General features: G+C 37.7%; 1 protein-coding gene across 1 annotated transcript in view; it reads left to right on the top strand.

The window, feature by feature from the left end:
• The window catches only part of Necab1 (N-terminal EF-hand calcium binding protein 1), a 148,195-nt gene that overhangs the window by 109,781 nt on the left and 25,114 nt on the right, over positions 1 to 13,300 (top strand). Inside the window, exons 6-8 of the mRNA XM_042673110.1 lie at positions 4,713 to 4,849; positions 10,512 to 10,633; positions 12,795 to 12,871. Coding sequence (XP_042529044.1) covers positions 4,713 to 4,849; positions 10,512 to 10,633; positions 12,795 to 12,871 — 336 coding nt within the window. The remainder of the gene's footprint in view (positions 1 to 4,712; positions 4,850 to 10,511; positions 10,634 to 12,794; positions 12,872 to 13,300) is intronic.

The following is a 13,300-nucleotide window of genomic DNA, read 5'->3' as shown; positions in this document are numbered from 1 at the left end:
GTTTCAAAAGAGATAACCTTATCTTCTCAGTGATTTTTTTTTCCTGTTATAGAAGCTGGCACAGATGCCTCACACAAGAATGGCAAGAACTGCAGGGGGTTGAATGGGAAGTCAGATTGAAGCAGTACCCCCTGCCAAATATGATTGTATATAACCTCCTAAACAAGAAGACACTGAGACAAAATGTCACTGGCTTGATTCATTTACAAATGGAGCAAACATAAACAGGGAAATCTAATGCTCTGATTTTCCTAATTAACTCAGATGATTCATGGTGTGTTAATAACTAAGATCTCCACTCTTCCATCAAGCAGATGGGCAGAGCTTGATTCTTGAAAATTCATCTGACAATTAAGATGCACAGCAGTCCTCTGAGAAACCCAACTTACAAAGTACCATGACACAAATACTGCAATTTTTTTTAAACTGAATGAATCTAAGCTTTTTATGAAAGCTCCACAAGAGGAAAATATGAGAACTGAAATGTTTCCATGTGGGCTTTCCAAAAGCAAAAACAGAAGCATTAATGCCCATTTGTTAAAAACTTTTCCCCTAATGATTGATGTAACTGATAATAATCAGTTTCTTGAATGGAGGTTATTGGGATCTTGGAAGTTTACTGTTTCAACTTTCATTTGCCCATATCTTTCTCTGCCAGGCATGAACCACTAGGCCGTGTCAAAGAAGAATCTGAATATTGAGTATGGGCTTCACATATACTTTTCCTCGCTTTAGTAGACCAGTAGAAGCCCTTTCTGCCAGTCTTTCAAATTCTAGGCTTTGCTTGAAAGGAACATGTGCCTGAAGCCAACATACCAGTTTTTGGGGGGAGCTGGGAGTGAAAGATCCCCTTTTGTATCTTCACAACGAACACATTTATGGAGAATATAAAAGGGCCAGGCTTGACATTTCCCAGCTTGTTGTCTATTTAATTTTCCATCTGCTTCTTTTGCCACTGCCTTCCAAAGGAACATCTGCTGCGTATCTGAGAGAAGGAAAGGGGAGGTTGGATCTGTGCCCATCTGGGTCTGCCATCCCCGAGCTTGGGATCCAGAGTAAAGGAAGAGAAGACGACGAACAAATGGTCCAGAATACAAAAGGAAGACACACAGTCTGCTAAGAGTAAAGCTGTATTTCCCTTTATTGCCGAACCACATGACTAGGGGAGCTGGGCAGCAGTGTCTACAAACTAATCTAGAAGCAAGGTGTCAGTGGTGACTGAGCCTCAAGAGCAACTCCCAGGGCTCAGGGCTCCCCCTCCTGCACCTTCCTCAAGTGTTCTAACCATTTATGGGCAGCAGCTGTCAGCCAGGCTTTGTTTGGGATATTTGGAGGTAAAAATATAAGACATGACCTGTTAAGATAATATAATAATAAAATAGAAAATAACTAATTAAAAACATAAGCTAAATTGAGGGAATGGGTCACCTAAGTGAATATAGAATAAAATGACAAATTATTTACCCTAGCTAGGGAAAAGATGTTACGGGAACACTCAAAAGGGGAGAGATTTATGCCCTATGCTGTGAGGATAAATGGTGGTTCAAGGGGAGGAGAGGCTGTGCATGCAGATGCCAGGAACAGAGCCAGGAACAACAAGTAGAAATATCAGAAATCAAGTTCTTTTTCCCCCTTCATCACCAAGAGGCAATAATTCACAAGGATACAAGCTGACCTATTGTAACAATGACATGTACAAGACACTATGTTGAAAATGAACTTTACAACTTGCAGGGGGAGGGGGAGTTGTGGAGGGAAGGGGTGGTAGGGGGAAAACAAAGGAGGAGGTAACAATGCTCTATAGGAAATGTACTCATTACCTTACTCATGTAACTGTAATCCCTCTGAATATTATTTTTACAAAAAAATTTTAAAAATCCCTTCATATCTGACTCAAAAATAAATTCCCCAGAACCTGATCTCACCTATTACCTCTCAATGTGAAGGTATCAATATTTCTATGGAATATATCAATTCAACTAATTGTGGTATTGCTTAACTGCAGACAGTCTAGTGGGGATTACAAACTTTCATCAAAGGAAAGTAGAAGAGAGCACAAAATAACTTTCCAAAAGGCCAATGATGGATCAATAATGAAATAGCTAGTGATCTGATTTTTTTAACTTTCCTTAAATATCAGTTGAAATTTTATCAGAATAGAATAGAATACCAGCAATATCTTATAGAATACTAGCAATACAACAAATTCTCTTTCTTAAATGATCCTAATGTTTTGAACCCAGGGCTTCAGCTGTTAATCAAACAAACTCCAGTTTTTTTTATGCTCTGATTATTGTTCAGATAGGTTCTCACTTTTTGCCTGTGTCAACCTGGAATATAATCCAACCATGCTTCAATAATAACTGGGATGGCATGAACATGCTGTGTACTCAACTACTGGTTGAGGTGGAGTCTTCTGAACTTTTTGCCTGGGTTAGCCTTGAACCATAACCTTCTAGATGTCTACCTCCTAAGTAGCTAGGATTACAGGTGCAAGCAATCAGTGCCAAGGAACAATGCTATATATATAATATATATATTATAAATATATATATATATACACACACACATTGTGTGTGTGTGTGTGTGTGTGTGTGTGTGTGAGAGAGAGAGAGAGAGAGAGAGAGAGAGAGAGAGAGTTTTAGGGCTTGAACTCTGGGCCTGGGCACTGGCCCTGAGCTCTTTAGCTCAAGGCTAGTGCTCTATCACTTGAGCCACAGCGCCACTTCTGGTTTTCTGGTGGTTTATTGGAATTAAGAGTCTCACAGACTTTCCTGCCCCAGCTGGCTTTGAACCACGATCCTCAGATCTTAGCCTCCTGAGTAGCTAGGATTACAGGTGTGAGCCACCTGTGCCTGGCACAATATATTCTTAATTCTGCAAATTAGTCAGGTATTGAATGAGTATCTACTCTGGGACCTTGAAGGATATAAATATAAGATTTGACCTTTCTGTTTAAGAGACCAAAATTTACAATGACTGACTTTTAAATTGGCTTTTAAGAAAACTACTTTCTCTAGCTCTGATGTGACAATGACAAATATTTAACATTTGAAAAAAATAAATGTTTTGAGAAAAGAATAAGGCCAGCATGCCATTTCATTGCTCAATGAATGTACATGTCTTTAACTTTTCATTGCTGTCTACAAACAGGTATAAAGCATCCTGTCATTTGCTTTGAATTAGTCATAGTGTATACTGAGATGCAAATGTAGCTGGCATATTCTCTGACTGTGTAATTATGTTTTGTCTTCATCTTAATAAATTTTATTTTAAAAATATGAGTTGGCAAAATGGAAATAACTGTAGAGATGAAATCAAACACAGCATTTGCCCACCAACATATTTGCTTTCCATCTGAAGAAAAAAAATTCCTTGTTTTCAAAAAACACATGGAGAAATAAATTTTTGAAGTTTTTATTGCCAAGATATTGCAAACCATGAGATCAAAGTATTGTGGAAAACACGCAGAAGGGAATTTTTAAATTTGATTTAGCTTATCCAAAATCCTTATGATTGTTTGAAAATATAATGCTTCATGTTACAGTTACTTTCTTAAGTTTAAAGATAATTTTAAATTTTCATATCAGTCTATTAGATATGGTAGATTAGAAAGTTTCTTATATTGTCCTGAACTAAAGAGATTGAGTGGCTTAGCCTGATTTATAAGTGAAAAAAGCACGACTCAGAAAGATTAAGTAATTAAATCTGTGTGCTTGGGTTGGCAACCATGTCCCAAGTCTCCTAGCACATTGTGACACATGAAAATACCTTGTCAAACTCATTCCTTTCACTTTTGAATTTTCAACCAAGAAAAAGAATCTTTTGTTTAAGGACACAACCAAAGAAAATTTTTCCTTGGCTGAGCTTGAATATATAATTCCCAACAAAGACTATCCAATTAGATTCATCTGGCTGGTCAGATGACCTAAAAAAGTAGTTTCAGTACCATTTCATTCTGGCTCTTTTCCTTGATCTCCACGATAGTTCAGGATGGCAGATAGTACCATCCACAGCTTACCCCACCTGCCTAGAAGAACTTGGCAAGTACAACTATTAAATCTACGAGGATCTCGGTGAAGACCTAGGGCTATTGAAATGAATGACATTTCCTTGCTGAGATGTGCTAAACATTAGACCTTTAGGTAAAGTTACTGAGAGAGGAGGGACATGAGCTGATTTCGGAAGCTGATTCAATATTCTAAGCCTAACATTTTCTGAATTTTAAAAGAACTAACTATGCATAATTTTCTCCAGCTTCAACATAATAGAGGATCAAGCATAATAAATAAGTCAAGAGGGAATTAAGCCAATAGTTGAAACGTGATTGCTTTTTTGTTGATAATAATAGAAAAAAACGTATCATGCCTGTCCATGAAACAAACAGAAGAAACAAAGTCACGTTTCAGTCCTTTACATCCAGCTATTTGTTTCTTTTTTGTTTTTGACAGATAGCGATTCCATAATTCTCCTACTTTCTGGGTTTTTTTTCCTAATCTGAGACAAATGCAGTGAGAAATGATATATTCTAACTATTTCTGCAATTCTTTCCCTCAACTTCTGGTAGTTGGAGAGAGCTCTACCACACATCTTTTCTCCTCACTCTCCCTTTCTAGGTTTAGTCTGAGATTGGAGAGTCCATGGGGGGGAAATCTGTTCCTAGATATATTTCTCTATTATACTTCTAACTGTATTTGTTTTGTCACTTTTAGGACTATCAAGAAGCCTCCAATTTGGAACAATTTGTCACTCGCTTTTTACTGAAGGAGACCTTGAATCAGCTACAGTCTCTGCAGAATTCCCTGGAATGTGCTATGGAAACTACAGAGGAGCAAACCCGTCAAGAAAGGCAACTGATGCTTTCATACATTTCTATTTTCATAGCAAATTAGTTAAAGGACCTGGTACATGAACTAGTGAAAACAAAAAGTGAAAACTAACAGATAAAAAGAAAATGTCAGGGGATTCCACTAAAAATAATCCACCTCACTTTTTTTCTTATGGTTACTTTAATTTTCACTAAACTTTAATGAAGAATTTAGTAGGTGAAGTGTTTAAAAGACAGTATTAGTTAAGTAACTTGACAACATGAGGCCAAGAAAACATGAGGCCAAATTCAAACCACAGTGACACCAAAAAAAATTAAGCTTTAAAAATACTAGATTGATTATATTAATATACATTTAACATGATGCTAATCCTTAAAGAGGCTAATGTGTATTTTATAAATAAAACATGGACACTAAAACTATATTGCAATATCCCAAAGGACAAATATCCTGGAGAAAGGGGAACAATTTCCAATGGATTTCAGAAGAGTGAAAGATTAACTGTGGCTAGAAGGCGGAATCCACCTTGCGGTATTTCTCTATGATACCTGTGCTTCTCCTACAACTGCACATAATTAGAAAGTGCAGAAATGAGATGACAAAGTATCTTATGGCCAAGCGCATGTACACATATTGGGGAGACTTGATAATTTAATAAGCCTACTTATTTGAAGGAGAAAGGTGAATTATGGGAAAGATTTCAAAATTCAATAACAAATATGTCTAACTACAAAGAAAAGTAGTGAGAGTTATTTAAATAAAGGCATGAAGTAATATTATGAATATGTGCATTGTATTGCCAAATAATTCTAACCAACAGATGGCTTATTTTTTAAGTTCTCCTTGTTAATAACCAGCAAGATAAAGAAGAGCCTGGCAGAGCTATTGCTCTTATGACATTTTTTGGCTGAGGTGTCCTTTTAGACCTGTAGATGTGTCTTATCTATTCTTTTTGCATCTTAAACTATAAAAAGCACATGATAAGCTTTTTTGAATAAACTGGTAATAGTCTACTCTGTAGGACCATTTTCCTAAACAAATTATTGGATAAATAATTATTAGGACATCTACAAAAACACAGTGGAATTTTCAACCATATGTTTACAGTGTCAAAATGAGAGAGGCACTACCAAGTTTTCACAAAAAAAAGCCTGTAATTTCACAATCTAATGAGTGTGTGCAGCTGATGAACACGGCGATTCGTCCTTCAATGGATCTGTATATCATTCTGCATATTTCAAACTTGGTATTCTCTTTTGTTGGGCAATTCCCTATTACATGGCAAAGTAACAATTAGCTTTAGAAAAACAACAACCCAACTCCTCAGCTTGGAGCAGAAGATACCAGAAATATCTTAGAGCACAATGAAACTGATGTTGATGTTCCTAATGGGAAAATGACACCTCTTTGGCTGTTCTTTTGTTTAGGTTTTCTGAAAATAAAATGAATGCTCCCTTTTCAAAATCAAGCATTTGCCACCTGAGAAGCAGCTCAGAAAAGCCTCTGTTCCCCCTTCTTTACCTGCACTTTGGAGGTTTTTTCTAAAGTCATCTCCTACAAACTTAAGCTATGTATTTGCCACCACAGAGTGAATGAATAATGAATAACTTTTCTTTGTGTTGGGCTACAGGCTAGCCTTGAACTTCTGTGATTGCTGCCAACAGCTGCACAGCAGCTGTGTTTAATGACAAGGAGCACAGTAACACAGAATTCAAGAAAAGTGGAAAACACTAAGAGAATTAATGAACCTTTCACTTCCAGATTTCTAGCTCAAAAACAGCTTGAAGTAATGGAAACTGTTCTAAGTCTAATGCCACTGCAGAGAACCATTTTGTATGAGATTTAACTAAAACATCCAAGGATACCCAAACACCACCCCAATTCGGTGATACTTCTCCCTATTGGTTTCTCAATAAATTTATTAACAAGTAAATAGAAAAAATACCCCTTTGGGTTTGTACCCACACTCTCCACTGGTTCATCTCTGATGAACCAGATTGAAGCATGAATTAGCTCTCATGTGTTCCCTTCCCAGAGCCACACTTCCTATTTACTGGCCACCAAAACCAATATGAGGAGAGAACTAGGCCCTCACTAGCCAAAGAAAATAGAGGAAGGCTGTTCCTTTCCCACAATGTCAACCAAGAGACCAGAGAGAAAAGACTTGTCATGGGCCTTCATGATGAATTTGAGTGATAGAATGACATTCTATTTTAAAGGATGAGTTTCTTTGCCCACGCCATGCTTCCTACCCCTCATTTGCCTCTCTTTTGAGTTTGTTTGGTTACTGGACAAGACATTCCCTAGAAAGCCCTCACTGCTCCCAGGCCTTCCACATCACAACCGAGTGCTCCCACTGCAGTCTTTATCCAAACCTACTCACCTCAGCCTCTCACTTACTCATGTCCCATTAGACTTGGTGCTTAGGAGGAAAAGACTTTTCATTGTTCTCCTCTCTCCTGGGATAATAAGGAAGCCTATCTGTCTAGTATTTAGAATTATAGACAGAAATATAGACTGAGGCACTGGAGATTGCTTCCAGCTTCAATTTCTTTTATTCCATCATCAATTTCTATTGATGATTGCCAACAAAAGAATAATGTAAGGAAACCAAGACATAGGGAAAATTAGTGTAATAATAGTAGGTAGTACAGATCTCAGGAAGAAGAGAACAGGCCAAGGAGGGAGAGGTCAAATCAATGTATCCAAAAACTCATCCATCTTATTATTATAAAGGAAGGTTCCATGATGCTCTACACAGTTGAGTTGTATTCAGTAAAATTCCCCAGGTTTCATCAAAATTCCCCAGGCTGTAATCATCTTGCTTCCCCTTCAATATCAACATTGCTCTGGGGTTTAGTATTTGTAAAATCACAGGGATACAAAGACTCATGGGGACACAGCGAATTTAGAGACATCATCGATTCCATCTACAAGCCTCAGGGAAGATTCACACAGCATCGTTCATCCTGAAATAATGAGCCAGACATGCCCTGTTGGGCAAAATGATGCTGTCCATTCATGTGAAAATGGCAATTTGAGAGAGAGGGGGTTGGACAGCTACAGTGGCACTGAGGTGAGATTTTCAGGTGGAATCTACCTGGCAAATTAACTGAGAGGGAGCTACTTCAATTTCATGTCTTTTGAAAGAACTTAATAACCATTGACAATAATAATCATTATGTGATGCTGAAGTACCCCCTCTAGAGAACCCCTGCCCTCTTCCTCATGAACTACATTTCTGGGAACACAGTTTAATTAGGTGGAAATTTTCTTTTTTATAATGGAATAGCCAACTTTGATCTGTTTTCCAAGTTTCAACTATATCCAGGGATATGAGTGATTCTCTCTGGGCTCAAAAGTTGTTTTATTTTTCTTTTGAATAACCATCTACCACAGAAATACGGGAAGGCTTTACTCTCATCCAGAAGTGATTCTAAAACTTCAGACAGTGCATAGTTCTTTAGCTTGAACTTAAAGAATCTCTGATCTAATAACCTACTCTTTTGACCACCAAAGCTAATCGAGAGATGGGATTTTCATGCCATAGGAAGATCCACAGGGATATTTACTTAGATTGGAGATTAAGTATAAGTGATTTCTTATGCTCCTTCCCTAAACCCTTCAAAAATGAATTAAGAGGGCTGGGAAGTTGGCTCAGTGGTAGAGTGCTTACCTTGCATGCCTGAGGCCCTGGGTTCGATTCCTCAGCACCACATAAGCAAAAAGAAAAAAGCCGGAAGTGGCTCTGTGGCTCAAGTGGTAGAGTGCTAGCCTTGAGCTGAAGAGCTGAGGGACAGTGCTCAGGCCCAGAGTTCAGGCCCCACGACCAGACCCAAAAAAAATGAATTAAGAATACTTAGATAAAAGGAAGCATTAATTCCCCCCAAATCAGGAAGGAAATGCCAATTGAACAGAAAACTCCTGGAAGTTTTTGGGAAAGCTGAAACTTCAGGAGGTAGGGGACAGGCTAAAATGCAATGCAATTGGTATAACAGAACTTTGGAAATCCTCAATTATGGCTGTGCCATGTGCCACTGATATTAAGATAAAGGACTGATACAGTTTTATATCTATCTAGTGGCTCAAATACCTAAGGACTTATTTTCTCCTACTAAAGACATCTGATAAGGCAGCTTGAGAAAGTATGGTATTGCTGCTGATTTTTCCTAGCACTTTTTTTCCTTTTAGACACCATCACTGCATATCGGCTATTCTCTCATGGTCCAAACAGTAGAAGATCTAGGCATCATACCCTCATTCAAATAAGGAAGATGAATAGGAAAGAGGGACATGCCACTCAGCTGGATCCATCCTGGTATTTTTTCTTTGTGCTTTATTTGTTGATAATGGCACTTGAACATAGAGCCTCATACTCAACAGGTTTGCTTGCTCCTATGACTATCACTTGAGACACTGTCTCTAGCTCTTCTTTTATATTTTTAATGTGCCAGTACTGGGGCCTGGACTTGGATCCTAGGAGCTTATCCTTGAGCTTTTATACTCAAGGCTAGTGCTGTACCACTTGAGCCATGGTTCTACTTCTGGCTTTGGGGTGGGGGCAGTTAGTGCTTAATTGGAGTTTTTTGACCTACTTCCTGGGCTGACCTTGAACCTCAATCTCAGCCTCCTAAGCAGAATTACAGGAGTGAACCATCAAGCTAGACTTGCTTTTTGGTAGTAATTTTAGAAATGTAGTTTTACATACTTTTCTTCCTAGACTGGCTGCAGGTATGTGTACATATACATATGTGTATAAATATATACATACGTATACTCATAGACATATATATAATATATACATGTATACATATACACACATACACATTTGGCCTGAATGTTTTATGTTGGGAAAATTAATAAATAATAAAATTTAAAAATTAGTGATTTAAGCATATTCTATATTAACCATTTGCTAAAATAAAGAGTTTGCTTTGGTGAAAATAGAGTTGAGGTATGTTCTAGGCACTAAAGGAGGGAGTCTCTGCTTGTTGTATAACATTATTTACTTTTGAAAAATAGATATATAACTTTGATCATAAAATTAAATTAAAAAGCTAATTAAGCTGGCCCTGTTCACGCTTGTACTCCTAGCTACTCAGGAAGGTGAAATCTGAGGATCATGGTCCAAAGCCAGCTCAGGCAGGAAACTCTGTGAGACTCTTACCTAATTGAGAACAAAAATCTGTAGGTAGACTTACTGCTCAAGTGATAGAGCACTAGCCTTGAGCTTAAAAGCTTAGAGATAGAGCCCATGCCCTGAGTTCAAGCCCTAGAACCAGCATACACACACACACACACACACACACACACACACACACACACACACACACACACACAGAGAGACAGAACTAATTAAGGAAAAGTAATTCTACAGATATTCTGAAGTAAGCAAAATATTACAGTAGCATACACAAATTTTTTTTCCCCATCAATAATTTGGTCACAGAAACAAAGACAGCTTTTGAAATCTCAAATTAAGATACATTGTTTTCTGAAAGCTCAGATTTCTCCTCCCTCCTGGGTTCAAATTCTATAGTGTCAAATCATCTTGGATGTCTAGCGTAGGTGTGTGAGCAGTTATTCTAAAAAATGCCATTAAATACTCAAGAGACATACAGCTCTATAGGCCAGCCGCTGAAGCTCTGCCACTGAAGTGCAGTGTTCTCTCTGTTGTTCCAGACAAGGCCCTGCCAAGCCAGAAGTCCTGTCTATTCAATGGCCAGGGAAGCGATCAAGTCGTCGAGTCCAGAGACACAACAGCTTCTCTCCCAACAGTCCTCAGTTTAACCTCAGTGGTCCAGGTAACACAACCTTCCTTCTTCTGCTTCTGCATAGACATTGCAATGTATATTTTCCAATGTCTAATTTAACAAAAAGTAACTAAGATCATGATAGTGATGGAACACTTCTCTGCTGAAATGGCAAAGGTGCTGCACAGTGTATTGATGCTAACCACGAGTTCTGACAGAGCTCTGTCTGGGAAGTCCACAGAACAATGGTGGACAAGGAGAAAAGCAGCTCTAGTACTTAATACCCAAAAGACTTGAGCTCTGTAGTTTTTGCCATCAACGTGAAGCAAAGAAGCACCTGTTGGGCTTTACCCTAATATGCTTTAGATCTTCAAACCTTCTAAATTTATTTGGGGAAAAAGATCTTTCTTGGTCTCCTACCATGTTAAGAATAGTCATGGATGATCATTCTGAAGCTTGTGATATAACACAAGATATATTAGAGCCAAGCACAGTATCTCAAGCCTATAATCCTAGCTACTGTAGAGGCAGAGATCAAAGGGTCACCGTTCTAGGCCAGCCCAGACAAAAATAAGTTTGAGACACTGCATCTCAACCAATGGCTAGGTGCAGTGGTGTGCATTTATCAATCCCAGTAACATGATATGGGGAAGCACAAATAGAAGAATCAAAGCCCAGGCTGGCCTAGAAATAAAGCCAGACCCTACCATGAATATAATGAATGCAGAAAGAGGCTGGAGGCATGGCTCAAGGGGCATTTTAAAATAAAATTTAAAAAAATTAAAAAACAGCAATAGAGTTTAGGGCATAGCTCAAGTGGTTGTGTTAACCTACCAACTGTGAGGCCCAGGCAGGGTCTAGTCCCAAAGAAAGGAAGGAGAGAGGGAGAAAGGGAGACAGAGAGGGAAGGAGGAAGAATGAAGGAAGGAAACTTCTAGGCTCCCTAGGCAAAATATATATTATTCTTTGCATTTTTAACTATTTAGAAACCAGAATTGACCTGAAGTTTCCTTCTTTCATAGAGATTTTGATATGATTGACACTTTAAATGCTTTGGGGAACAACCCAGATAAGAAATATGTTAATCTGTGAATTAAAAAGTAAATCCAAATTTTATTTAATATTTTCTTCAAATATCATTGCTCTCTCTCTCGCTCTATCACTCACACACACACACACACACACACACACACACACACACACACACTTCTAATTCCTAATATTCATTTTACATTCTGATTTATTCTTTCAAGAAGGCAGTTCTAGAGAGCTGAATTCTGATGTGAAGCACTTCCCTCTTTAATTATTGCTAGGTTTTATTGTAGAAGTTAATAGGATTTCCTGTGATGTTTCTATATATAAGCAGTATTCCTTTGTAATTTAGATCTTGACTCCATTTCATTCCAAGCTAAAGCAAGGATTTATGGTATTAAATACAATCATACATTCATTTAAATAAATATTAAAATTAATACTACCTCAACAAACACCTGGAAAGTATTTGGAAGAAGCTGCAATAAGGACTTATGAGATGCTAAGAGGTTCTTGTAATGACTTGGACCATAACCCTTCCCCTTTCACATAACTGTCCCAACAGCAATAATAATAGCATCAGAAAATGTATAATGTTTAAGTTGGTGCCATACACAGATACAGATACATATGCTGTGTACATGTGTGTATGTGTGTTCACATATGTAAGCACATATGTATGGATACTACATCCCCATACACATAGTATATGTATCTCATAGCTCTGAATAAGGAATAAGTGTCCTTTTGAACCACTAGACTGACTAGAGAGTCCACATAGACTTAGTTTAATCCCTGGAAAAAGCAGCACCAGTTCTCTTGCAGCTGGTTATGCTTATAACTATGCCAATTTATGTCCACCAGGTCAAGGGTATGGAATCTAAATTATTGACTGCTGTTTCCTTTTTTTTCCAAAACAAACCAACTGTGTCAATGAATAGTGAAAATGGTGCTCAGTAGAATCTTGTCAATGTCAAAGATCAATACAGACAATATTTTTAAAAAGTAGGTCTGTGAAAATGAACCCAGGTTCTCTGGTAATCAAAAAATTAAAAGGCACTCCCAGAAATACGAATTTTAAAAGTGTTTACAAGTTAATAACTCTATACTCCATTAGGGCCAAAGGAAAGAGAGAACCAAATGACTCGAGCTTAATATATTCTTCTTTTGATCTCTTAAGGCTTACTAGAAGAAGACAGCCAGTGGATGACCCAGATAAACAGACTCCAGAAATTAATTGACAGGCTGGAAAAGAAGGTAAGTACTTCTTTCTTCTTTTTCTTACTTCTACTTTTCAAGATATTCGAACACCGCTTCCCATGACTAACTGCCAAGAGCTAAGAATATTTGCTTCATATTACTGGGAGAGGAGTGTTCTCTTTGATCCTTAAAGCAAATATGAAACTCACATGAATTCCACTCTCACCTTTCTATTCCCAAATGAATTTAAAATAAGAGAGAAGATTGATAAATAAATCAGTAGGTTTCTATTAGGTTATTAAGTGACCTTGTTGGCAGATGCTTGAATGCTGCTAAATAGCAGTTCTTAGAAATGACATTCATCTATCTATCATATAGATGGATAGATAGATAGATAGATAGATCAATAGATAGATGAATGTCATATATATATGAACCATTTGCCTCCCTAATCTCATTGTTTCTTACAAATATTCAATAGGTATT

Source organism: Dipodomys spectabilis, unplaced genomic scaffold (assembly GCF_019054845.1).
Source record: "Dipodomys spectabilis isolate Male_0828 unplaced genomic scaffold, ASM1905484v1 ptg000783l, whole genome shotgun sequence".
Classification (NCBI taxonomy): Eukaryota; Metazoa; Chordata; class Mammalia; order Rodentia; family Heteromyidae; genus Dipodomys; species Dipodomys spectabilis.
The sequence above is the reverse complement of the archived record's forward strand: the minus strand, read 5'-3'. Positions and strand labels throughout refer to the sequence as shown.